This window comes from Sciurus vulgaris (genome assembly GCF_902686455.1).
Source record: "Sciurus vulgaris genome assembly, chromosome: 7".
Taxonomy (NCBI): Eukaryota; Metazoa; Chordata; class Mammalia; order Rodentia; family Sciuridae; genus Sciurus; species Sciurus vulgaris.
The window spans coordinates 146966998-146992275 of record NC_136467.1 but is presented as its reverse complement, the minus strand read 5'-3'; the positions used below and the strand labels follow the sequence as shown (position 1 = coordinate 146992275).

Genomic DNA, 25278 nt, shown 5'->3' with positions numbered 1-25278 from the left:
GCAGATCAAACATTCAAATTTTTAAGTAAAATAAACACTAAAAATCTTGATGCCACATTATATTTTCAAGATATTTAGCCCTACTGGGCATAGTTGTAGTCCCAGCAACTCAGGAGGCTGGGGCGGGATGGTAGCCAAGTTCAAAGCCAACCTCAGCGAGACCCCGTCCCAAAATTTTAAAAAATTAATTCAAAGGGCTAGGGATGTAGCTCAGTGGTTAAGCACCCCAAGGTTCGATCCACAGTTTAAAAAAAAAAGTATCCATTTACAAAGGGTAAAATAACAATTATTACAAAACTACCATTTTACAGTTGATATTTGGTTGATATTTGTTTTGGAGCCAATTTCTTCTGTATCTACAGTTCTTATGCATCTTCCTCAAAGTATCTTTTGGATCCTCTAACTGAAACATACTTCTAAAATCTTAGGTAAAATTTTCCTTCATTAGGAAAGTAAAATCATCCACAAGTCCACATATAGCAATAAGCACCATCAACCACTGGTTCCTGCTCTTTCTGGCACTTTCCTTGAAAGCTTCCTATCATAGAGATGACCAGGACCCACCTAAATCCCAGGGCTGAACATGGTGCATCATTTACAGCACGCTTCACAGCAGGGATCTTTACTGTCAGAAATCTGGGGGGGGGGGGGGGGTTCCCCAATTAAGAAAAGCTTAAGCTTGTTTAATATACCACAAGAAAAAAATGAATCATGATATCGCACACACCCACAAAGAAACGAAACTGGGTGTACCAACACAGAAGTAGTATCCAATGACAAAAGAATCACTCAGTGATGTCAATGAAGTGTTCTACAACCGTCCAAACACCAGAAGGCACCTGAACAACATCCCAGGATCTTCTGCTTTGTCAGAATAGACCACTTATGCACCGCATGAGGACACCCCAGTGCAAGACCTCCTGACGTGAGCAGCAGAACAAAGAGCAGAGCAACACCGCTGCATCTCGCTCCCCAGTCTTCAGAGCTGCAGCCCCAATGCACCCTTAGCCTTTTCATTTCAAATGAACTGAAATGCAGAACTCAGTCCCTTAATCCTACCAGCCAGGCCTCAAAGGCTCAGGAGGCAGCTAATGACCACCACACCTGCATCCTCCCAGGGAAGTTCTACTGGGCAGCTTAACCTATGGCACTAACCATGCATTTGGTCTCAAGACCCAGGGACCAGTGCCGCAGCAGTGACTCTGCTTCACATGTCACCCACCCAAAGGGGCAAGTCATACAGAAAGAAGGCGGCTCCATCTGGGGGGCATGGTGGGAGGTTGGGGGGAGGGGGGCAGAGCGAAAGGGAAAGAGGAGGAGCAAACAGAACAGTGCTGCCCAATCCCTTCCATACAGCAGCAGATGGCTCAGGGTGGTGGCTGGGATGGTTTGTGGATAAGGAGAAAGGGGACAACAGATTGGATCCAATGGAGCCACCGACTAAACTGAAAACTGTAGCAAAGCTGTTTGCAAACTGATTACCTAAAGGGTGATCTGGGGGTGGAGGTGGCACTGGGGAGTGAACCCAGGGGTGCTCTACCACTGAGCTACAACTCCAGCCCCCTTTTTTAAAAAAAAAAAAAAGATGGGATCCTCCTGGCCTCAAACTTAAATCCTCCTGCCTCGGCCTCTGAGTAGCTGGGATTACAGGTGTGTGCCACTGCACACTACTACAGAGTAATTTTTATTATAAATGACTTTAGAGACCATCCTAATGTGGCATGAGGTAACACAAGGCCTCAGAAGTCAGCAATCGCCATGTAATAGTTGAGGACAAAGCGCCACTAGAACTCAGGCTAAGCAGGACTCACATTTGCCACCTGCAGGCTACAGGCATTAAGGACATGTTAAACACACATACCCAACTAGGTGCTCACCACCTTGGTCCCTTCACAGGACACAGAAAAGGGACAGGGGCCAAAAAGGGGACATTTACTCCAGGATGACCTCCCACCCATTCATCCACATTCCACAAAAACATCCAAGCGTTTCCTGACCCAACAGCATAGAAGAGATTCCCAAAGGGACAGGAACAGAGTGAGCCACAAATACCAGGAGCCACTCACTGCTAACACCAAACCCAGGGTCACGGGTATTTTATGTTACTTAGGCAGGAAGTCCATGAAGGGATGATATGCTCACAGATGATGGTTGAGAAATCTCTAATAGAAAAATCTGAACTCCAAACTGCTCCAAAATTCAAACTCTTCTGAGCACCAACAAGAAGCTCACAGTTTCAGATTTTGGAGCACTTTGGATGTCTAATATTCCAATTAAATGATGTTCAATCAACAAAGTCTGTGCAAACATTCCAAAATTCCAACTCATCAGAAATCTGAAAAGCTTCTTATCTTAAAAGGATCTGTGACAAGGGACATTCAACCTGTGCTCAGTTACTGGCAGAATAAAAATTAAGATCTGATCCTGAGTCAGTGTTCATTCCAACACATCAAATTTTTGATGTGTTCAATATTGCCTGAAATGGCTAGACTCCAGGAATTTTGGTTTAATATGATTTGACAGATTGCAATGTGAATGGTTTCACAACATAGCCCCTTCCACTTCTAAATAGCTGCTGAAAATACATAGGCCCTGACTTCAGGTTTTCATCCCTGATATTCTGTGGCTGCCTCCCTCTACCTGCCTGTGCGTTCGTCCCCACAAACCACCAAGCACAGGTGCATCCCCTTCACATGCCCTGAGCCAGCTCAGAATTGAGCACTGAGGGGGAGATGGAGGAACACACCTAGGCAAACCCACCACCACCGCACTCCCACCAGGCAGCTCTCACCAACGCCACTGAGGACCACCTGCTAGGGAGCAGCTGCCAGCTGGGCCCAAGCTCAGTGACGTCCTGGAGCGAAGCCCGTTACCAGGTGCCGACATCCAGAACTAGGAAATGGAGCAAACCCACTTTAATTCCTAAGTGCTCTGCTGCATGACCCAGCTACAGCTTTTATGGCAAGTAATTAGGTAACGTACATCGAGAACCTCAATAGCAATCACACTTTGTTACTGTGTTAGGTAGAAAGGACTTCACATAAATCATCTTATTAATCCTAACAAAACTCAAAGAAATTATGCCCCATTTACAGAGATGGGGAAAATAGCAGCAGTCTTGTTAGTTCTTTCAACATGTGCTGGGACCATCCCTGCAGGGCTGACCAAACCATCTCACAACGTCCACTAGCAGAGCAGGACCGGGGGTGGGGGAGGACAGTGGACCCAGGCTGGCAGGGGCTGAGCGCCATTCTCCCATGAGCCTCTAGCGGCCATATGCACCCCTCTGGGGCCCTGGGCTCAGAGTGCTTCAACCAAGCATGCTGTCCATTTTCTAGAATCCATTCGCACGGAAAGGTACAGTTTGTGGTCACTCTGATGCTTTCTGAACCCCCATCTGCCCAAAGACAGACCAGGCAGTGCCCTAGAGAGAAAGGGCTTGGCTGTTGTGCAGGGGCCTGAGCAAAAGCCTCAGTATGCTCTGTCCACTACCAAGAGCAGCCACTTGGTGGCAATCTTCACCCACTCCCTTGGAATTCTTCCACGTGGAGACCCTGGAGGGCTAGCAGCACCAAATGTGGGCCAACCTGCATGGACAAAGCTAGAGAGGGCACCTTGGCTTGTCCTGGGGGCGGGGCGTGAAGGAACTGCTGCTCTCCCTTGGGTCCCTCCCTACTCCCACCCTTCTCCAGGCCTGGTGGAGATGGCTGCAGAAGATAGAAACCTCGGCCCCGCGGCACACCCCCATGCTTTCCAGCAGCAGCACAGGTGAGACTCAGGGACCGTGGCAAACAGGGCAGCAGGTCCCCACACACAGATGCCCTTATCACAGCACCTTGGCCCCAATAAAGAGGAGAGGAGGTTGTTGGTGGTCAACTTTCCTTATCAGAAGGTGAAACACCTGTTGAAAAAAAGCACACAGCAAGCACTTAGCTTGGACCTATGGGCATATTTCCTGGGTAGAGGCTTCCTAGTTGAGGAAGCAGGCGGGATATTATAATCGGCATTCAGTACGTGTCTATTTCCAGTGGCAGGAAGTGGACCAAAGGGCTCTTGAAACACTGGGGAGAGGGAGACACACAGACACGGTCATCTGATTATACAGCCCACTGGCAGCACGGATAGGGACCCAAGCCCTCCAGATCCCCCAGGATGCAGCCTCACCCTGTGCATGGCTTCCTAGCTTCTGGCTTCTCCATTGATAAGGAGGGTTCCAGCACAGAGTGGAGAGTGTGCCAACACTTTCCTCAGAGGGATTCAGAAAGTGCCAGCTGAGAGCCTTCCAGCTCACCCCTTAGAACTCTGAACACTTTCCAACTGCACCAACTGCAAAGACCCTTTTCAAATGGCCTGGAAGCAAAAAGGTCTGAAGATGCAAACAGGGTAAAGCCACTGGGAAACGACCCCGCAGTCTGCAACCCCGGCAAAGCTGCCTTACTGGCCTCCCAGGCCAACAAGAAGAGGCGGGAGTGCTTTCCACAGGCAGTTCCGCCCTGCCATAGCGAGAGGATCTGCAAACCTTCAGGGCTCACGCCTGCTTGAGGAGTGCTCTACTCATGAGCTACACCCCCAGCCCCCAGGTTCACCGTGGCGGGAGGCAAGGTGCCCCTCAGCACAGGGAGGATCCCTGGGAGGACCCCAATCAAAAGGAAGGAGTGCCAGAAATAACAAGGGATTCCCAAGGAAGGAACCTGAGCTCCCTTCAGAGCCGAATCAGCAATCAGACCCAACTTCTGAGAGAGACAGCACCAGGAAGGGGTCGGGGAACCGGGCAGGAGGAACGACAAGGAGCCTGGGGCGGCCTGGGCTGTGCGTGCAGGCTCTCCCTGGAGGCGGGCCTAAGGCTAGAATCCAGGCCCCGCTCACCCGGCCACCCAGCCACCCCCCTCAAGAGGGGCTGTGTAGTTCTGATCTCCGGGAAGGAAGGTATGAAAAAGCTGTATCTGGAACTTCGCAGGCACATCCCAAAGACTACAAAGGAAGCCAGGGGGACAGAAGAGACTTGGCAGCAGGTGAGATTAAGAAAGAAACTGTAAATTAAGGGATTTCTGGACTGTAGGGTAATTTCCAAAAAGCCTATCTAGTAATCACTCTGCTGGCTTTAAAGATATACCATATAGGACTCTAAACATTTAATGTGGTTCCAGTAATAACAGGGTATTTCCAAAAGCTAAGTAAACGGCCCTCTGAATGTGAGGGAAATGGGATCTCAGAAATTCACAAGCGCAGCAAAACGGCACGACTCCATTGTGGTAGGTCTGAAGGTAATTAAAGCCCCATCAATACGCACATCCCAGAGTTCAAAGCATGAAATGGGTCAGACTTAAAAAACACATGAGGCCTTTCTCTGGTGCGCTGCATTATCATTTTACAAGAACAAACACAGATAAGCAAATCCTGTTCATAAGCAGGTCACCGCTGCCTGGTCTCAGGCCTATCTGGAGACCTTTCTAAGTGCGCTGTTGGAAAGCTCCCCTCCCTCAGCCCTGGCCTACAGGCACCCAGGCAAGTGAGTGGCACTCCGTGTGGCAAACAGCATTCCCTCAGCCTCAGGGGTCCCACAAAATAACACTTGCCCTCAAATAATGACTACAGAAAGCTCCTTCCAAGGCCACCTCACTCACCGAGCCCCCCACAAACCCTGGGCCCCCTGGCCTACCCTGCCTTCTAGGCCAGCTCTTCTTGCATGTGACTGTGTCTCTAGTCCCCGAACCCAGAGACTGACTAATCCCTGTGGCTTCATAAACACAGGCACTTAGTAAGTGTAAGTAATGTCCAAATTTAATTCCACCCAACCTAGATTCCTCAAAGCCAACAGGGCTAGGATTTCACGAGGAAAATGTTCTTAGATCACATGAGCACAAAGAAAATTCAACTCAGATTAACATGGAAATTGATTTAATCTATACGTGAAATGAAATAAAAACTGTTGCCATCTCCTAGCCCCACTGGTCTGGAATGGACTGAATTCAACTGTTTCTCCCACAAATTCTACTTTAGTGACTGTATTCAGAGGAAGGGCCCAAGCAGAAGAGATAGGGTTAAATGAGGTCATATGGACAGATGGGGTCGTCTGCTGGGATTGCAGGAAGAGAAAGAAACACAGCTCAGTCCTCCTACCGGGGGAGGACACAGAGGGCACCCCAGGAGTCTGCGGGCTTGCTTGGCTTGGATCTAAAGACACCCAAACTCTAAGAATTAAATTCCCATCACTTAAGCCACCACACTACAGTATTTGCTATGGTGACCCAAGCTGGCGAACACAGGCATTCGACCCGACCGCAAGAAAATCATGAGCACCTATCACACTGGGGCCTCCTGGGGACCACGATGCCAGTCCTGGACCCTGACAGAACTCCACTGGAAACCCTTCCATTAGCAGGCAAGGCATGTGGCCTGTGGATGAATGTCCCTTCACAGTGTCCTTGGGGAAAAGCAAAATCTGAGACCCCGGTTCGGAACATTTTCAAACACACCCAGGCAAAGCATTCCCGGGGTTCACAAGCTAAATGGTGTTGGCTAACATGCTACCAGGGAGGGTGGCGGCGGGAGGATCTGGACCAAGCTGTGCCCGAGCTCACCGATCTCGACCTCCACCACAGCTGTGACCCACACTGCAATGCCACGTCTGGCTGTGCAGTCTGACTGATACACTGCTCGATGCCCAGTGAGCGGCTTCAGGAGCTGCAGGGGACAGAGACACGGGGACCACCTGGCCTTGTGGCACGTGTAGGTCTCGACACACTCCCTCCATTGTGTGGTGTGTCACAAAACCTGCGCGTCACTGAAAAAGCTCCTCCAAGAGGGACAGCCATGTTCACACACCCCAAGACAAGTACACACTTTGAGGAAGGGCACTGGCTGGCAGAGGCGGGGGCAGCTTTCTGGGGCAATGGAGCTGTACTTTCTCTCCGCTGGCACGATGGTCCCACGGGCATGGAGTGCTCCAGGGTCCTCCGATGATAGACTTGAGGTATGTGAGGTTACAGGCCAGGAGGTTTCCTGCACTTAAACACACAGCAGTGTGGGGACAGGACTGCTGACTCCACCCAGCAAGGTGGCGTGGGGCTGCCTGACCCTGGAGCCCGAGCAACCTGCTGTATTCTGAGAAAGAAGCCGGGCGGATTCAAAGAGGGGACTCACTTAACATCACCCGGAAGCCCAACTGTCACTTACATGACCAAGCAACACGTAACAAACATGGTTCGGTAGGAGACAAAGGTGACCATATTTCAAGAACCTTTGATATCACAATGGCAAGGACATATTCCCAGTGGTGACACAGAAAATAAGAGAAGCTGGGGATCCCCGCTGGGGGGTCCAGATGTGAACCTAACCAAAATGAAATGCGGAGTCCCCACTGGCATACGCCCGACCCTGGGAGCAGCCGTCTGCTGCCTGACATGGCACATGGCGGGACTCGGGAAGGGTGGCAGGGTCAGGGCCGGTATGGGGAACTGTCTGCACTTCCCCCACACCACACAGCTTCCCTGCAAACCCACCCAAAGCAGCTCCTCCAGGGACTCAGAGCAACAGCACACTGCAGTCTCAGAGGCCTACCCAGAAAGACTCTGCAGGTAGAAAATGGAAGTGTTGAGGGTGGAATAAAGTGCCACTTTCACCAAGTGGCTCAAGGAGGAATTCCCAGGAAGGAAATTTCAATGGGAACCTGAAACAGAACCTGCACAGAGGGACTGCGGTGTAACGCAGTTGGTAGAGTGCTTGCCTAGCGTGCACAAGGCCCTGGGTTCATTCCCCGCACCACACACACACAAAAGAAAAAAAAAAAAAAAAAAAAAAAAGAACTTGCACAGATCCGTGAGGGAGAGAAGTGTTGGCAAGAGCCCGCAGGAACACGCCTAGCGTACAGGCGTGGCACAGTGAGGGAGGACAGAGTCCAGAGAACAGGATGACATGTCAGCAGAGGGACTCCAGTCAGCGCTGGACCACTGCAAAATGCTAAAGGACGGTGCTTGGCAGCTGCCCGGGGGGCACTGAGGCAGCAGCTGTGAGGGCATGAGAAGGCTACAGTGCCAGCACAGAGCAGAGGTCACCATGGCAACTTGGAACAGCAGGTCCAGGAGATCCAGTGGGCGGAACAGAACCCAGTGGGGTGGGGAGTAGGGGAAGCAGCAGCGGGGACAGCACACAGCTGGCTTTGAGACATCTTAACTTCATGACACCTATGAAGAAACCCAAGTACAGAATACAGGCAGGTGGACATGCAAGGCTGGAGCTGGGGAGATGTTCAATCATGTCAAGGGCAGCTGAACCCCAAGGGATGGAAACTTAGATTTGGAGATCAAGGTCACCATCAAGGTCTGGGAAAGAGGCCTGGCTCCAGTGACTTAAAAAAGAATGGGAGGAGAGGAGCAGAAGAAATGAACATCAACAATCCAGGCATTTTCTTCCAAGAAATTTTGTTGTCAAGTTAGCAGGAGATGCAAAGGGAGGGTTTGTGTTCTTCTGGAAGAAATAACAGCAGGTTTTGTATAGCAATGGGAATGGCCCCGGAAAGGCGAAAACGGTGACGAGAGGAGTGCCAATCTCCAGAGCGACGCCATGCAGGAGGGATAGAACTACTTGGTGCACAAAGGGAGAGGCTGCCTGGAGACAGAGAGCCCTGTGCAGCAGGAACCTCGGCTTTAAACGGAATCCCAGACCCCAGTAGATTTCCACCCTCCTGTCCTTGGCAGCCATGGCAGGTGGGGCTTCCAGCAAGAACAGACACACACAGGACAGGACTGAAGTCAGGCCCGGTCAGCACAGGCGCCCAGCCTCACCACACCGGTGGCCTCTGGTACTCTTCAGGTACTGTGGTGCCCCTGCTGCTATAGGAGTCCAAGACGCTGGGGGAATGGGGACATCATCAGGGGGGTGGAGCCGCACCTAGAGACCTGCAGAGGACACCAGTGGGTCTTGAGCACAAGTGACCCAGAAGAGAACAGGATGACCTGCACTGGCACCTCCGTCCCTGAGAAGTGTGCCAGCAGCCACGCCTAGTGGGAAGCTCGGTGCCTGCCTTGTAAACTGGACTTCTTGTTCCAGTCCGTCTTCAGCATGATCCATGCCTTCTAGGGACTGCTCACCAAGGTCACCATCCCCATGTAAGGTGAGTCTGCCCTGCGCACCACTGATGTAGCACCCCACTCCCTTGGTGCCAAATCAGTGCACACACCTGTCACAGAAACCTGCCATTACAGCCCTCTGTCCCACTGGACCTAACTTCAACACTGGTCAACGTCTAACACCTTCTGCTCAGGAAAGCTCCTACATCTCTAAAGCCCCTCTGCAAGGTCTTCAATGAAGCTTTTCCTGGTAGCTCACAAATGGGCCTTGGACATCACTGAACTCCCTGCTAGCCTCCAACCAGAACAAACATACACGTACCTCTAAGGGTTTTCTGTTTGGTTTGATACTGGGGATTAGACCCAAGGGTGCTTAAGCACTGAGGCATATCCCCAGTGCATGCATGCATTTATTTATTTATTTGTTTATTTGTTTGTTTGTTTGTTTGTTTGTTTGTTTGTTTATGGAGACAGGGCCTCACTAAGTTACTGAGACTCATCTTGAATTTGCAATCCTCCTGCCTCAGCCTTCTGGGTCACTGGGATTACTGGCATGCACCACCATGCCCATGTTTGATCTTTAAAATGATTATCCTAAGGTATTTTTTGTGCTTCACTTACTGTAAATCAGATTGTCCTCATGTTAAAATGTCGATCTCTGAAATTATAAAACATCTCACCATTTAAGATGGCTCACACTCATAACTTGTAGCAATTTGCTTTTCTTGTTGACGCATGAAATCATGGTGCACAAGATACCTTAGGACAAAATGAGGTCATCAGGAATCCTCCAAAATAAGCAACTTGGCCTTAGCTTTCATTACCTACAATGCCTACCAACTGCAAACATCCACACTGACGAAATACAAGCTCTATCCAGAGATGCCCCATCTATACTACTAAACAGACTGAGAAGACTGTTACCAAGGGAAAGTGATTTAGCCTTAACAAAAACACTCCTTTCCAGGAGAGACAGTAGCTTTGTTTTTAAACAAAGTTGTTTCCAACAAAGTATATTTACACTTCCTTCCCATTCAATGGAGTACATCTCACACATCAGGGCACACGGGGGAGGGGAAGGAAGGTCTCAGGACAGGAGTTTTTCCAGGTACCTCCACCTAGTATCCAAGCTGCAGCTGCTGATGCCCCCACAGCCTACGGAGGATGGCAGCCGCCATTGTGCACACACCACCCACTCTGGGCACTGAAGGGGTGAGTCACTTTCTCCAGAAAGAAAAAAGTACTTCCTGTTCAAACAGGGAGCACCTACCACTCAGCTGGACCTGAAAGTTAGCAGGCAAGGCAGAAGGGAGAGTGTCCCTTGGCCGAGGAGAGGTAACCAGGTAACCATGCACCCTACAACCAGGACCTTCATTTCCAACATGGCTCCACAAACAAACTGCCATTACCAGACATCATGTCCTTTGTGGATGTGACTCGCAAGTCACGTTCATCTTGTGAAAAATAAATTTTAAAGAGATGGAACCAAGAAACAATGAATGGTTTGGAAAGGAGTCCAAAATTCCATTACTTAAAAAAAAAAAAAAAAAAAAAAAAAAATGCCCCCAGGGGGAGGCCCATAGCCAGTCTTCCAACATTGGTCCTCGGCTCCTCTAATTGGCAGCTGCTGCCACAAAGTCCAAGGCCCCTCCTGCAACTTCCAGCCTGGGGATCGACAACAGTATCAAACACACAAATTCCCAGGTGAAGAAAGGAAAAAAAATCACATGTCCGTGTGCCTGTTACGGGAGGGGAGGGCAATGAACAAGGAATGTGGTTTTGTGATCCCTTCTATCAATTCCATTACAAGCTATAATAAAGCCAGAAACAAGCTCACGCTGATAAATACGTACCACCACTTCCTCGGGTCTTTTTCCCAATGAACAATTTCACTTATCTCCTTCAAAAGAAACTGCTACTTATTTTTTAAAGTCCTCCTACAAATGCTTGTTTTTGGAATCCCGTCTTTATAAAAGGTTCCACAACGGCTCCTATTTATCTCGGTGGTGATTAAACACGTGGGAGCTCTAATCCAGGAAGCTGGATTTGCACCTTCACTCTGCCAGCTCCTGGCTGGAGAGCCATGCTGCTAACTAATCGGCTCGGGGTGTATAGTTTCCTCATCTGCAGGGTTTGTCCTAATTAAATGAGTGGGATACAGCTGAAACATTAGAACAAAAATAGGCAAAGAGCAAGAACAACACAGGTTAGCTACCACAACTCCTACCTGGACGGGACTCTAGACAAAAGGATCCAAGTGCCCTTAAATCTACTGAGCACTGTTCCACTGGTCGAAGGGTTTGCTAATCCGAGATGACATTTATAGGAAGCAAATGAAATTCAAACACAGTTAATAGCTCCCCTCGCTTACTTGTAATTATGCATACTCGTTATTTGTGTAGCATGTGATTATTTAAATGTCCCTAATTTCAGCCCCTGCAGGCCAAGGGCCCTCAAAGAGTGGCCAAGGTCTCAGCCTCTGCCAGTCCTTTCCAAAGCTTTTGTCATTTATTACAGTCAGGAAAAAAGTGGCATTATCTACAGCAGGAAGTACACAGAAGGCCCACAATCAGCAAATCTGAGTACTGCCTGTCTCTAAGCCCAGCAATAGCCCACGAGCTGCAATAATGGCTTCAAATTCTGCAGACAATCCAGGCTGTTCAAGTCTCCCATTTGCTACCTGCATAGGGCACAAATATCACTCCTTGTCAGCTCAGAAGCTCCAAAGCAAGACTGATGGCAAGCATGGATTCTATGACATAAAAAATGAGATCCCTCTACTATCTTGCACCTGCTGGGTTATTAGTACTCCACCAGGCCTGTAAACACGGGCAGGCCAAGCCCAGCTGCACAGATACAAGCTACTCTGTGCGCTGTTAACAGACTCCAGACACCCAATGCCCTCTGCAAAACAGTGAGGGCAAAGGGCTGCTGGCTCATCACACCAGCATGCCAGCGACGGAAAGGAAGTGGTAGCAATTTGTTTTCAAATGAGGTAAAAATTACCTTGAGACCATGCCATTGTTAATGTGAAATAATTTTTAAAACTCTGATTTTTTATTTTTTTTTTCCAGGAACCTCTGGCAGAACCAATAATCCAGAAACATCTTCGTTAAAAAAAAAATTGGCAGGGTAAAAAGAATAAAGCACCTTGTTCTCAACACTTGAGTTCCAAAGACTCGGTGTCACTCATGCACTGTGTTGTAAATTGCAAGCTGAACTCAAAGGCACGTGACTTGAGCTGCAACAGTTCTGGATTCTTCTGCTGTGAAAAATACCTGTGTGGCTGGAGCAATGTCACTACCGCGTGTAGCATTCACGAGCATTTTTTTTTTTTCAGCTTAGACACGAAAATGCCAGGGCTCTCCCAGGCACGTCACAGCTTGAGGTCCCACGCTGAAAAGCCTGAACAGGCAGGCATGGAGGCGGTGGCCACCCACGTGACCTGACTCTGACTCTCACCCTGGGCAGGGCCCCAGAAGGGCCCCGTCATGGACACTCTCAGTTTTTCCCCCAGCCACAATTCTGTGGCAAGTTGGACCAATGGAATCGTTTCAATCTTTGGAAAGGTATTTGAGGGGGGTTGACTAACCCCAAACATTTTTTTTTTTTTTTTGCGTTGCTGGGGATTGAACCCAAACCAGCCCAAGCCCCAGACTTTTAAACTAAACACACACACCTTGCATGACTTCGCTGCTGTGGATTACCCTACCCCCACTGACCAATGATCTGGCTCCACGAGACATTTAGGACTAGACTTTTCCTACAAGGTGGGGTACACATGGGGGTCAACTACAGAGCACCCATCCAAACCCACAGCCTCCAAGTACCATTCACCCTGCTTCCAAGCTCCAGGCCAGAGCCTCCGAGGCTCCTTGCTGCTTCAGCATTGTGGGGACCTCAACTGCACAGCAGGTAAGTGCACCCACAGAAGAGGGTACCCCATCCCTGCTTCCCAGTAATCCTCCCAAACAAGAAGGCATACTTCCACAAGTCACTGCCTTCAAGATCCTTAACTTCTGAAGCAAGTTCAAGATATTTCAGTTGTGAAGTCACACAGAACGACCACACAAATCTGATAAGCAGAGTAACAGAAAAGGTGTCCCTGGAGAGCTGCCTGCAGACACCTACACACAGCAGACTAACGGCAATTCCACAGCTGGCCCAAGGTTAAAAACAACTAAGTCTCATCGGGATGAAGGCGGTACAGGAGCCAGTCTTTGATCCCAACTGAGATGATTTTCACAACTTTTCTTAGAATTTCTTCCACAGTCTCATCAAGCCCCACAACAAAGTCAAAGCTAAATTTGGCCCAATTGGCTAGTAGCACTGGCTTCTTCTTCAGTGAGTAATTTTTGCTCACTTACTCAAATTCCACTATTATTAAATCCTGGGTAACCGGCTAGGTTCTCCGAACACCTGGCGTTTCCCAGGTAGGAAAGGAGAAGCTGCTTTTTCAGTCAGATTAAAGGGGCACTAAGGCATCGCCCCCACTGGTGAGTAAGAGGCCAGCACTCCTTCACACCGGGTGAGTGAGACCACAGCAGCTAGGCTCTGGAACTCAGTGACATGCTCCCTCATCGCCCCTCCTTCAGCCTCCCAAAAATTTAATAAGGCAGAACGGCATGTGCAGTGTGAAGCAATAACGTGAAACTATTACACTAGGTGTTGTCCACAGTCCAGGGCTTAGAGGTTACATTATTACGGGTAAGGAACAGAGAGGGCTGCTGTCTACAGGAGACCACACAAAAAGGTCCCTTTAGGAAAACATGATATGGGGGTCCAAACTGTATGCTTATGGCAAAGGATTCTGAAACTTATTTTGCTTTGTACATGAACCTTTCCCACATACTGGCTCAAATGATAGATACACAGGGGCAGGGTGTGTAACTCACAGGGCAGAGCGACTGCAGCAGGCATAGACGACCTTCCAAAGCCCATCACATTATACACAGAAGAAAACCCAGGGCAGGGAGGTTTTTCGAGCCAGACAATCCTGGAAGAGCACCTCATTAAGAGTGAAGCAACCTAGGTGGTGCACGCCCATAATCCCAGCAACTCAGGAGGCTGAGGCAGGAGGACGGCAAGTTCAGGACCAGCCTCAGCAACTTAGAAAAGCCTGCAGCAACTGTGCAAGAGCCCGTCTCAAATTAAAAATAAAAAGGGTGGGGATGTGGCTCAGCGGTAAAACACTGATTCTGGTTCATACTCAGTACCAAAAAAAAGAGTAAAGCAAACTGGGTGAATAGAGGTCCACAGAGAACTCCGGACGAAAGTCGGCCAACAGGCCCTATCTAGAACACTGCCAGACCACTCACAATTAAAGCAAGCAAGCAAGAAATGGGAACCCACAAGAGAACTTGTATCTTGCTTCCAGGCAAACTGTCAAGCACCCCATATGTGGTGCCTCTTCCAAGACCAGAACCAAAGTGAAAGAAAGGAGGGGGAGGGGGAAGGGTGGAAGGAGGAGAAAGGGGGAGAGAGAGAGAGAAAACATAAAAGAAAAGAAAGAGAAAAAGAAAGAAAAAGAAGTCTCCTCTTCCTCCTCTCCTTGCCCATGGCATGTCCAAGGACAAAATGGAACTCAGACTCTTCAGATACCACCTATAAACCCACGCACAAGAAGCTACGGCTCATCTTTGAAGCAGACATGTGAGTCAAAGAGTCTTGTGCCCCAACTATTTTCAGATGATCTCATCAAAATCACAGGAATCCTGGGGTGAGGTTGTGGCTCAGGGATGGAACACCTGCCTAGCATGTGTGAGGCCCTGGATTTCATCCTCAACACCACATAAAATAAATATAAAGGTATCATGTCCATCTACAACTAAGAATTAATTAAAAAAAAAAAAAAATCACAGGAATCCTGATAAAAGGAGAAACCATGAAAAATTCAGAAGGGAGCCGGTTTCCTTCCAGGGGTCCAGGATCTACTGGATGACTGCATGGGAAGAGGGCACATCCAGAGCACAGGGTTACCAAGCCATTGTGCACCAGGAGGGCAATAGATTTACGTTATTTCCTAAAATAAACATGATAAGAACTACAGGCTGCACAGGTTCTGCACATATACTCAGTGCAAGATAGACAGCCTAGAAAAAGCTGCCACATGGGCTCCACGCTCTCCCACGGCCAGCAGACAAAGGCACCTTGTCCAGTCTACCTTGCAGCACACACAGAGATGTAAAAATAAACCTGTGACCCACGATACAGACGCACACAGCCCACCTACTGCCCTTGGGTGCCCAGCGGGAAGATCCCGTGCCGCCAGAACACACGAGCAGGAGCAGGGCCGAGGGCGGAGGTCACGCCCAGCTCCAGCAGCACCAACTCACCGTTCACCGGTTTCAGGCTCCCAGCAATGCCTTCCCCATGCTGTCGCTTCTGGGCATTCTTGAACTCCTTCAGGGACAGATAAAGGACTTTGCGGACCACCCTTTCTTCTGACCACGGGATCCCATCACTGTCATCCTGGAGAAACAGCAAGGGAGGAGAGGGGTGAGTGCAGAGCAAGCCGACCAATGCTCACAGCAGACTTTTAAGAACACATACTCCAAACAAGTACCACGCGATCAGGACCCAGCGCTGGAGATTCGAAGCGCATCAAGGAATAGCGCCAGCCCCACACCCGGACATACCTCTAACTGATCCCCAGATCAAAAGAAATATGAATCGTCTCGCTTCCCTCTATTTCCCACGTGCAAATACATTCATCAACTCTTGATACTGTACTTTAATATTCCTGGCAAAGTTCAGAGAAGTGAGTTGTCACACTCAAAATCAGGGGCCTAGAGAACCATCATACTGAGACCACATGGGCAGCACAGCGCTCCTTAGGAAATTCTGTCTCCGTGTTAGGAGTCTGACTACTGCAAGACACAGGCACTGCCTTCAAGAAACTGACAACTCCATCAGAAGACACGGAACTGGATCCACGTCTCTTAACACAATGAATCAACAAATGAACAAGGAGAAAACGTCAGAGGGCAGCGGATCCTGCTGGTGGTGCAGAGGAGGGGCTGGGGGTGTAGTTCAGGAGTAGAGTGCTCGCCTAGCACACACAAGGCCCCAGCTTCAATAACCAGCACCATGAAAGATTGTAATAATAAACACATTAACATCAGGCCTCAAGGTTTTGCTCCAAAGTACAGCTTTCTTAGGTCTGTAGACCCAATGCACATTCTTGGGAGAAGAATTAACAAATTGCAAACAGCAAGCCCAGAGAACACTCCAGCAGTAAAGATAGAGACAAAATTTTAAAAGCATTGCAGGCATCAGGGGGAGGGAGATGGAGTAGAGACTGGAGACAGCAAGACCAGGGAAGGTGGAAATGGTGGACAGAAGTCACTAACCTAGGTAACTTTGAAAAACGCCCATTTTAGGGGCCCAGCAAGAAAGTTTTAAGATATTCAGGCACCAATTCCCCAGGCAAAGGATATTCAGAAGTTCTGGTCTACAGATTTCTACACACGGTCTGCTAATCTAAGAAGGACTTCCATCACACATCTACTTCAAGACAAGCATTCTGTATAACAGTTCAATTTACAAATGTGAAGTATTTGCACCTTCTCAGATACTTTGAGCCTTAGAAGAATACAGAAAACATTAATATTCTAAGAACAGAATTTGAGAAGTCCAGGTTCTTTCTGCTCAAGGAGAAGGCGGAACACTCAGAGAACTCTGACTCTTGGGTGGTCTGGTTCTGATGTCCTGGGTTGTACAAAAGAATTGGGTTTTCACCCCCTGCCACTAACACATAATGCAAAACCTCCACAGAGCTCAATGAGAAGGCTAGATTATGTGAGGTCTTTTCCACCTCTTTAAAATTTCCCTACTCTGCACAAACACAAACTGCATCCTAGAAATTCAACCACACAGAGACTTATTAAGCCCCGAATAACTTAGGCTGCACTCTGGTTAAGCTTCAAGGAGTTCCGAGAAGGAGAGTAATTCTGCGCCTTTTATAATAAGGGGAAGACAGACCCAAGGAAGGAAGAAAGCTAAGACCTGCACCTCCCCAGGGCTAGGCTGTCCCTCGCTCCCGAAGGGCTGCCAAGCCGAGATTTCCGGTTGCTGGGCAGAACTTTCAGAGGAAGAGGTGCTATATCCTGTCTTCCTGGCGGCTCTCCTGAGAGGGCCAGGGCATCCATGGTCCAGGATGGCATTCAGGGCGCAGAGAGGAAGGTAACAAACTGTCCACCTAACAAGAACACAAACGATAGCTGAAGTTCCAGTAGGTGCAAGGGACCTTATGATCATGATTCAAAACCAGAAAAACGAGCACTCTGATCAGACCCCATCTGTGGGATCCAACCAGCCAACCCGAGTCAACCGGAGATGCCCTGGCCAGACGACACACGAAGAGCAAGACGCAGCTGCATTCATTTTTACGGCCACTCCCTTGGGCTTGCATGGAGGCTCCCCCAGCACATTAGCTGGGCTGAGTGATGGCGTTAACAGCGGCAGGAGTTAGTGCTCATTAGGCTGAAATCCACCTCCTCGGCAGCCACTGTCTCTTCATAAAAGCTGCCAGGCAGCGTCCCCCAGCCACCCCCAGGCTGCCGCTCTCATCTGCAACTCTACAACAAACAATGACGTGAGATTATAAACTATCGTTTCCTACACGTACAGTTTATAAATTATAAGGTTCCAAAATAGCTTTCCACGTAAAACTCCCATGATGATTTACTGCATCCTGTGTAGTTGGTGCCTTCATCCCGACTTCAGGCTCCAAAGAAGAGAATTACACCCCAACTGCTCGAGCCTCATTACAGCAGAGGCCACGCAGGATGGAAACGCAAAGGAAGGGGCGGCCACTGGCACCGGCTGCTTCATGACACCCATCAAGTGCTTTAACTACAGAAGCAACCCAGCACACAGGTTGCAGGGCTTCAGATTCTGGACAATGGAAAACACTGAAAACACACACGTTCTTTTGTGATCTACAGTGCTGGTCAAGACTTGCCGCCTCCCTCAATGCTGAAGCAAGATGCACACCTGGTGGGTAATAACCGGACAGGCAGGTAGTAATCAGTCTTCAACGTGAAGCTCCCTTTTGCAGCTGCAGATCCTGGTGAGTCACCCTGACCCTGCACTGCTCCCTAGTGGAGTGCTGGGCACAGAGGGCAGCGGTGTGCCCAGGCCCACCCATGCGGTTGTCCACGCTGGGTGTGGCCTCCAGAAAGCAGTTCTCCAGCTTACCACTCCCTCTGCTGTGGCTACCTCCAGTTCCCAAGCGCCACGGTCCCAAATGCTGTAGGGAAGAGTCCAGCTAGAACTCTCTCAGGGGACACACACAAGCACTAAGCACAGGGCCTCCTTTTAAACGCCTTTCGCCCACTGCTTTATGCAGTCAGCCCTTCAAGCAAGGTCTGCACTGGGTCGGGCAAGTAGTTCTCTCGGTGGCCACTGGCCCCAGCTCCTGAAATACACCCGACATAGGAAAGGCTCAATAAAAGGGTTTGGAATCCATTAAAAACTTAAGGATGGGCTGGGGTTGTAGCTCAGGGGGTTGAGCGCTTGCCTCACATTCTCAGCACCACATATAAATAAACAAAATAAAGGTTCATTGACAACTAAAAAAAAAATACTAAAAAAACCAAAAATCTTAAGGATGCTGGGCTAGTGATGTGGTTCAGTGATACAGCACTCTCCTGACTAAAGTATGGGCCCTGGATTTCATCGTCAACCCCAAAAAAAAAAAAACACACAAACAAACAAAAAATAAAAAAAAAAAAAAAAAAAAAAAAAAAAACTCTACGAAGCTCATTCTGACCCATACTTGCCCTGCCTGTACCGAACCTTGGGCAGCAGGCAGTGTGTTTTGAGCAAAGGGCCTGAGATCACAATTGTCATGACTCGAACCACCGCTTCCTCCATAAAACACTCCCCCAGGTGGTGACTAATCCAAAAGCACCTGGCTACACCTCTGGTTCCCAGCAGTAAGGTGGAGCCGAAATTCCCATGCTCCCCAGCTGCCACCACCCTCCTAACCGCCTAGTTCCCTGCCAGACAGTCCACATGGGCACAAGGGCCTTCTAATTACTGACCAGGCCTCACAAAATGATTGCGATCTGCCACTCTTCCCCCAACCTCCCCAACCACACATCTGTAAGGCCCCCGGTTCCCGTTCTTCCCGACTCGCCCTCCCTGCAAACGGAGCCAGCTAGGATTTGACGGCTGTAGCAGGAGAGAGCCCCACAAACCCAAATGCCTGTCCCTTATGGTTAACTGGCCAATACTACAGAAGACACGGCCGTGCAGCCTTGAAACAAAAAGGACAGGGTTTTCCTCCATTTGGTCATGTCTGGGAGACCTTGAAGCAAGCAGACAACTTCTTATCAAAACACAGCAAGTGCCTAGGAAGCACACTGGTAAGAGTCACAACTTTCTGTAAAAATAAAGTAACAAAGTGCAACACAACTCCTATCTGTTTCAAGTTGTGCAACAGAAGCACAAGAGGAAGGAGGGCGGGAAGCCGGTACAAGGACAGGGCACATGGTGTGGCAGACAGCACTAGAAAGGTCAGAGTCCTGGGCAGAGGCAAAAAACCATCTTCTACCTTCCAGGTCCTCATGCCTCCCTCCCTAGTCATGGCCCACGGGCCGCCTGGCCTCCAGACTTGGCACTGTGACAAATGCACAACACTCCCAAGCACTTCTGCATTTTACCAAGACCCCCAGGGGGCTCGTGCACACCACGGTGGACCATACTCCACCCCTTTCTAACTTCTAGCAGAGTACAGGACATGAAGCCCCAACATGAAGGCTTCCAGCATCCCTCTACTGCTGCCATCATTGCTGCCAGAGCCAAGAGGTCACACTGATAGCCCCTGGTGGGGCATCCATTTGGGTTCCCTTCTGTGATCAAAGGGCCGAGTGAAACCCGTGAAAAGGGTCTTGTGTGGTGCGAGGTCCTCCCTTTAATCACCCCTGGGTGACGTGTCTCTCTCACATCCTCATCTTCTACTCACCCACCTGGCCTGACTTCCCTCTAAAAGTCAGCACTGAGAATGAAATGCAGGCTGAACACATGAGCTAGAACCGCAGCAACACATTCAGGAAGAGCGTTTCCCTTTCCAAACACAAGTCCTACGGTCAGGATGGACTGAGCAGCCACAGCCTAGGATGTCATTAAGCTTACTGTTAATCCTCTGTGGAGATTCTATTTTTGTTTCTTTGGTTATAGGATAGGAAGCAAGGAGAGGGGGTGATTGACGCAGGAACGAACTGGTAAACAGCACAGCTCTCACAACAGATATCTTCCCCTGTGCTTCTCTCCTGCGCTAAGGAGAAATAAATACCTCCCCCAGAAAATACCCTGCAACCAGCCAACCGCCACGTGTACCTGAGCATGCAAACCAAGTTGTAGAAATGGAATAAGAGATTACAAGGCAAGGCAGGAATGGGATTCTCACTTTTCAAAACTGGATTGTTGTGATATACCAGATACCAGAACTGCACCAAGAGTTCTTACTGTCTCAGCTGCTGTTCTCCGTGACAGACAGCACCTCAAGAAAAGAGGGGCTGTCAAAACCTCCTGTTTGCTTGGACTAACATATGTTAGTGCAGGTAAACAGGGACGTCCAGGTGAGTGCAGTGCGCAGGGGAGGCCAAGGGCAGAGGACGGCCTGGTGCTGCTGCTATGGAGGAGGACCAGAAGAAGTCATGCCTGGGCTGACAGCAGGGTCTGGGCACTCACTGCTGCCCAGGAAGTGTGTGCAGCACCTGCGTGTGTTTCAGCGATCCTGGCCCTCTGCGCAGCCTCCCCTTAGTGCACAGCCCACAGCGCTGCTTTCCCCAGGATGTGCACAGCCAGGTGCAACAGGTCACAACTGAAGCAAGATGGTCCCTGAGCCCAGGCATCTGTGGCCAGTCTGGGCAGCACAGCAAGACCTCCACCCCACCAACCGCCCCCTCACCCACCCCCCAAAAAAAGAGTATGAGGAAGTATTCATGAAACTTGTAAGTCTGTCATTGTCTCTTTTAAAGAGATGAGTTTCAACCTTGTCCAGAGGATACAGCTAGACAGAAACAAGACCAGGAAGTGAAATTTGTCAAAACTCAAAAATTAGTTGTTAAAAAAAAAAAAAAAAAAATCAAATGTGTAACACTGCCTCCCAAGTGAAAAAATTAAAAACACTAATTTGCACAGGTGGAATTTTGAAAAACAAAAACCAAAACCACTCCTCTGGTCTAGTTGGAAACCAGCAAAAGACCAGGGAGGAGGAGCCTTGCTAACCTCTACCTTGCCTCTGCAGTTGAACAGTTGAATTAGGAGGGGAAAACAAGGATTTAAAAGCATGGGTAAGGGGCAAGCACATTTATGAACAACCGGAAAACTTTTTTCCAACATCTGCAACTATTCCTAATTGGTCCAGGGTCCAAGACAGTTCATTTCCTGCCACTTGTGGGCAAACTGCATCGAGACTAGGGCATCACGGGCAGAGCGGCCACTGACAGGATACTGCTGGGGTGCAACTGAGAAAACCTGGACCCTGGGTCGAGCAGGTTCTTCCCAGAAGACTGAATTCGTTAAAGCGGGTGGGGTGTCTATGATTCCAAAGGAACTTTCAAAACCACATCACCAAACAAGTCAAAGCCGAGGTCCAGGACCTGCCACAGAAGAGAGGTGGAGCACCCCGGAATTAAACTGAACCCAGACCCTCCCACCAGTGCTTCCCAGTCAGCCTGCTTCCAAAGAGGAGGCAGAGGCCAAGGCGTGGAAGCAGGTGCAGCTACATTTCACCAAAATACTCCTTCTTGGGGTGGCGCTGCACACCAGAAGCTCTTCCAGTCACTCAGCACTAAAACATGCTGAGGCGGGAACGGCTTTCCAACGGGGGGGGGGGGGGGGGGGGGGGGGGGGGCCTTGGCAGGCATGAAGACTGCGTCCTAAGATGGAACCATGGGTCTGAGGGACAGGAGCCAAGGGACACCAGCACCCACGTGTATCCTTTCCTGTCCACCATGCAGAGCTCTGCAGGTGGAAGATCTGACTTTTACCCACTAACTACTTTTTTTAATCCCCATCCCACTGGGGATTGAACCCAGGGGTGCTTAACCACTGAACCACATCCCAGCCCTTTTTATTTTTAAATTTCAGATAGGAGCCCCCCTAAGTTGCTGGGGTTGACAATTCCCAATTCCGGTTCCCAGCTCTACCCTACAGTGGATCAACGTGAAAAGAACTTTCAGGGGGCTGGGGGTGGTGGGTCTGATAAACAAAGATGAACAGCAAATGGAACTGGAAAGACCGGGTCTGTGAAGGAGGAAAGAACTGGTAGCCATCTCCTCCTCTCTGGGAGAAGTGACCAGAAACCTCTTCAGGAATACCTGACAATAAGTCAGGAGAACAAATTTCTCATACATCTGCTGGTAAATCATCCCACTTAAGAAAATTTGTTGCTGTGTGAAATGTTGGCCTGTTCCATCAACATTCTGGAAAGATAACAATAAAAGCACAAAAAATAAAAAATAAAATACCACTGTCGGGGGATGGTGGTTCTCGACATGTATTAAACACAAAGATGGATTCCCAGAACGCGAAATAAAAGGAGTAGAGAGACAGGCTGAGGGGAAAACGAGGGAGCCACACATCTGAAACTTCCGGTACTGCTAACCCTTCTTCCCTTTTAACAATGGCAAGCATTCTTTTCTTCCTTGGAAACCTCTTAGGTCCACTCAATGCTAATCCATTAAAATATTCTTTAAAACAGGTTACTTTCAATATGCAAAAAAAAAAAAAAAAAAACCTGGGGGGACAATTTGCGCCTGGGAAATAGGTGGTCAGGAAACATCCTCAGAGAAGCAACTGATCCTCTGAACTTGTACAGGGTGTTTCCTGCCTTGGTTTTAAATGAGAAGCACTTCAAGCAGCAGAAATTCCCTCAGAGGGACGAGCTTCCTAGGTTAGGCAAACGGCCTGAAAATGCTTATGCAAGGAGAGTCTTACTTCTTCCAAACTCCCATTAAATAATGTGTACTTATCTTTGATTACCGCCTATTTAAAAAAAAAAAAAAAAAAGCTACAGCTGAAATTGGATTAAGAACTTCTGCTGAAAACGATTTATTGCATAACACAACTCTGACAGCCTGAATCTCCGGCCACCAACTGAGCCTTTATAAAAATCCGCTGGGCAGCTGCCAAGTCAGCTCTTTTGCGTCTGAGCATGTCAGAGACTCAGCGTCGTCAAGGCAGCCGCATGGCAGCAAGACATCCGCAAGCAGCCAGGGACAGAGCCACCAGGGCCCTGCAACAGGACGGACCGCCCCTACGCCTTGATCTGGCAGTTTGGTTTTTCGCTGTAATCAAGAAAGACCTGAGAGCTACAGTAACAAGATTATCTCCAAGAATACACCAGTGATCTGGATCGTCAAGCTACCTTCCAGGGAGGGAGGAGGGACATAAAATCCAACTACAATTCTTGACCACTGTCATCAAAATACTAATCGACGTGAGCTCAGTGTCCACAATCCCAATGTGCACTACCTCATGACTTCACTTTGTGAATTAACAAGCTCATTTCCAAAGGAATTCTAACTGATTTGGATCTTTTAACCATCAAATCCACTTTATGTTAAATAAGAGTATCCCCCAAATATCATATCCTCAATCGCACTGCCCCACAGTAGCCACTAGTCACGTTTATAATTAGCTCAATTAAAATTAAAACTCCTGAAGTCACACTGCCCACACTTCAAGCACTAGTTAAGGCCATGGCCGGAAGTCCTGTTGGCCAGCTCTGTGTTAAAGAACACACTTGCATTAAACCAGACAGGACTCCAGGTGATGATGCAGTTCACTACATCCCGCAGAGTCTTTCAAATTTTCCTGACGCTCTCTTCCACTTCGCAGGAACACTGTGGGCAATTAGAAACCCTGAATAAGAAAATTAAAGTCTAAATCAAGTTAAAAACTATTCGAAGTACAAAAACTCAGCCACAAAACCACCCTGCAAATGATTCCAACAGTACCCACTACACCTGGCCTTTACGTTTTGCAGAGTATATATGTATGAAATGGGAAGATGAACTACAGAGGCTATGTGATTACGTCCCGATAAAGTCAGCAAGGTGAAAATTAAGTAGAAAATGAGAGCAGAGCACAGTGGCGCATGCCTGCAATCCCAGCAACTCAGGGGGCAGAGGCAGGAGCATCACAAGTTTGAGGCCAGCCTCAGCCACCTGTGCGTGTAGAGTGCCACTGGGTTCCATCCCCGGCTCAAGGATGGGGGTGCACTGAATAGCCCTAACCCACCAATACATTCCACCTTTTCAACACAGAACCCTAGAATATAGCACGGCAGTATCATGAGAGAACCACAGAGCAGGTCCTCGCCTGAGCAGCAGTCCAAGTTCAAAACTCCAAGTGAGGTTTTTACTGAATGCACACTGCTTTCAAACCACCAAAAGTCCAACAGCAGAAAGCCAGCACCGCCGCGGAAGGTGCACAGGCGTAAAGGGTTGTGAACACACACACAGGGCTCCCCTGTGCACTTGACTGATTCTGAAATTGAGGCCAGACAAAACCAGTCCTCTACCAGCCAGTCTCCAGCCACCAGCAAGATGGCCCAATGGCCTAGGTTCACTGCTGGCCTGCCTCTCCTGTCAGGCAAAAATGTGAGCCCGTGAGCTGCCACCAGGTCCTAGGAAACCGCTGGGGTCGTTTTAGCTCAGCACCAGCCACCTGACTGCCAGGCTGGCTTTTCGGTGACCCTCAAACAGGAAATGAGCACCAGCACAGGACACTGCCAGGAAGCTGGTCAAGTTATGTAAACTAGATTTTTTAAAGACAGGAAAAATGTACAATTGAACTCTGTCCTTAGATTTATAAAAACCGACATTCTGCCCTATTTGTTCCAGAAACAGCTGAAACTGCACTGCAACCCTTTTGTCTTGCAAGTGACCTACCTGGGGTTGGAGGGTAGCATCCATTACAAGACTGGGTCTCAGCAACAGCCTTAGGGTCTGCCCGCCACCCCACAGCGCCTCCTGCCACTGACACTAGGGAAAGCCACTCACCCATTCGGTCCTTCGCGCTTTACAGCAAGCCCGCGAAGCACCAGAGACTTTTTAAATAGTGAAACTGAGGCACAGGTGCCAAACGAGATGGCACCCCGACTAGTCTCCGGCTGGGCTCTGTGTTTCCACAAGCAGCAGCCATCAGAAAAGCACGCCATGCTTTCACGAACACAAACCGGAGGCAGGCG

The 25278-nt window shown here is 49.1% G+C and overlaps 1 protein-coding gene across 3 annotated transcripts in view; it reads right to left on the bottom strand.

Annotated features, from left to right (window-relative positions):
- Positions 1-25278, bottom strand: part of JARID2 (jumonji and AT-rich interaction domain containing 2) — a 281609-nt gene that overhangs the window by 128378 nt on the left and 127953 nt on the right. For all 3 annotated transcript variants that reach the window (XM_079147058.1, XM_079147059.1, XM_079147060.1), the window contains one exon: positions 15404-15539. In XM_079147058.1, the coding sequence (XP_079003184.1) occupies positions 15404-15539 (136 nt within the window). Of the gene's footprint in view, positions 1-15403; positions 15540-25278 lie in introns of those variants that run through there.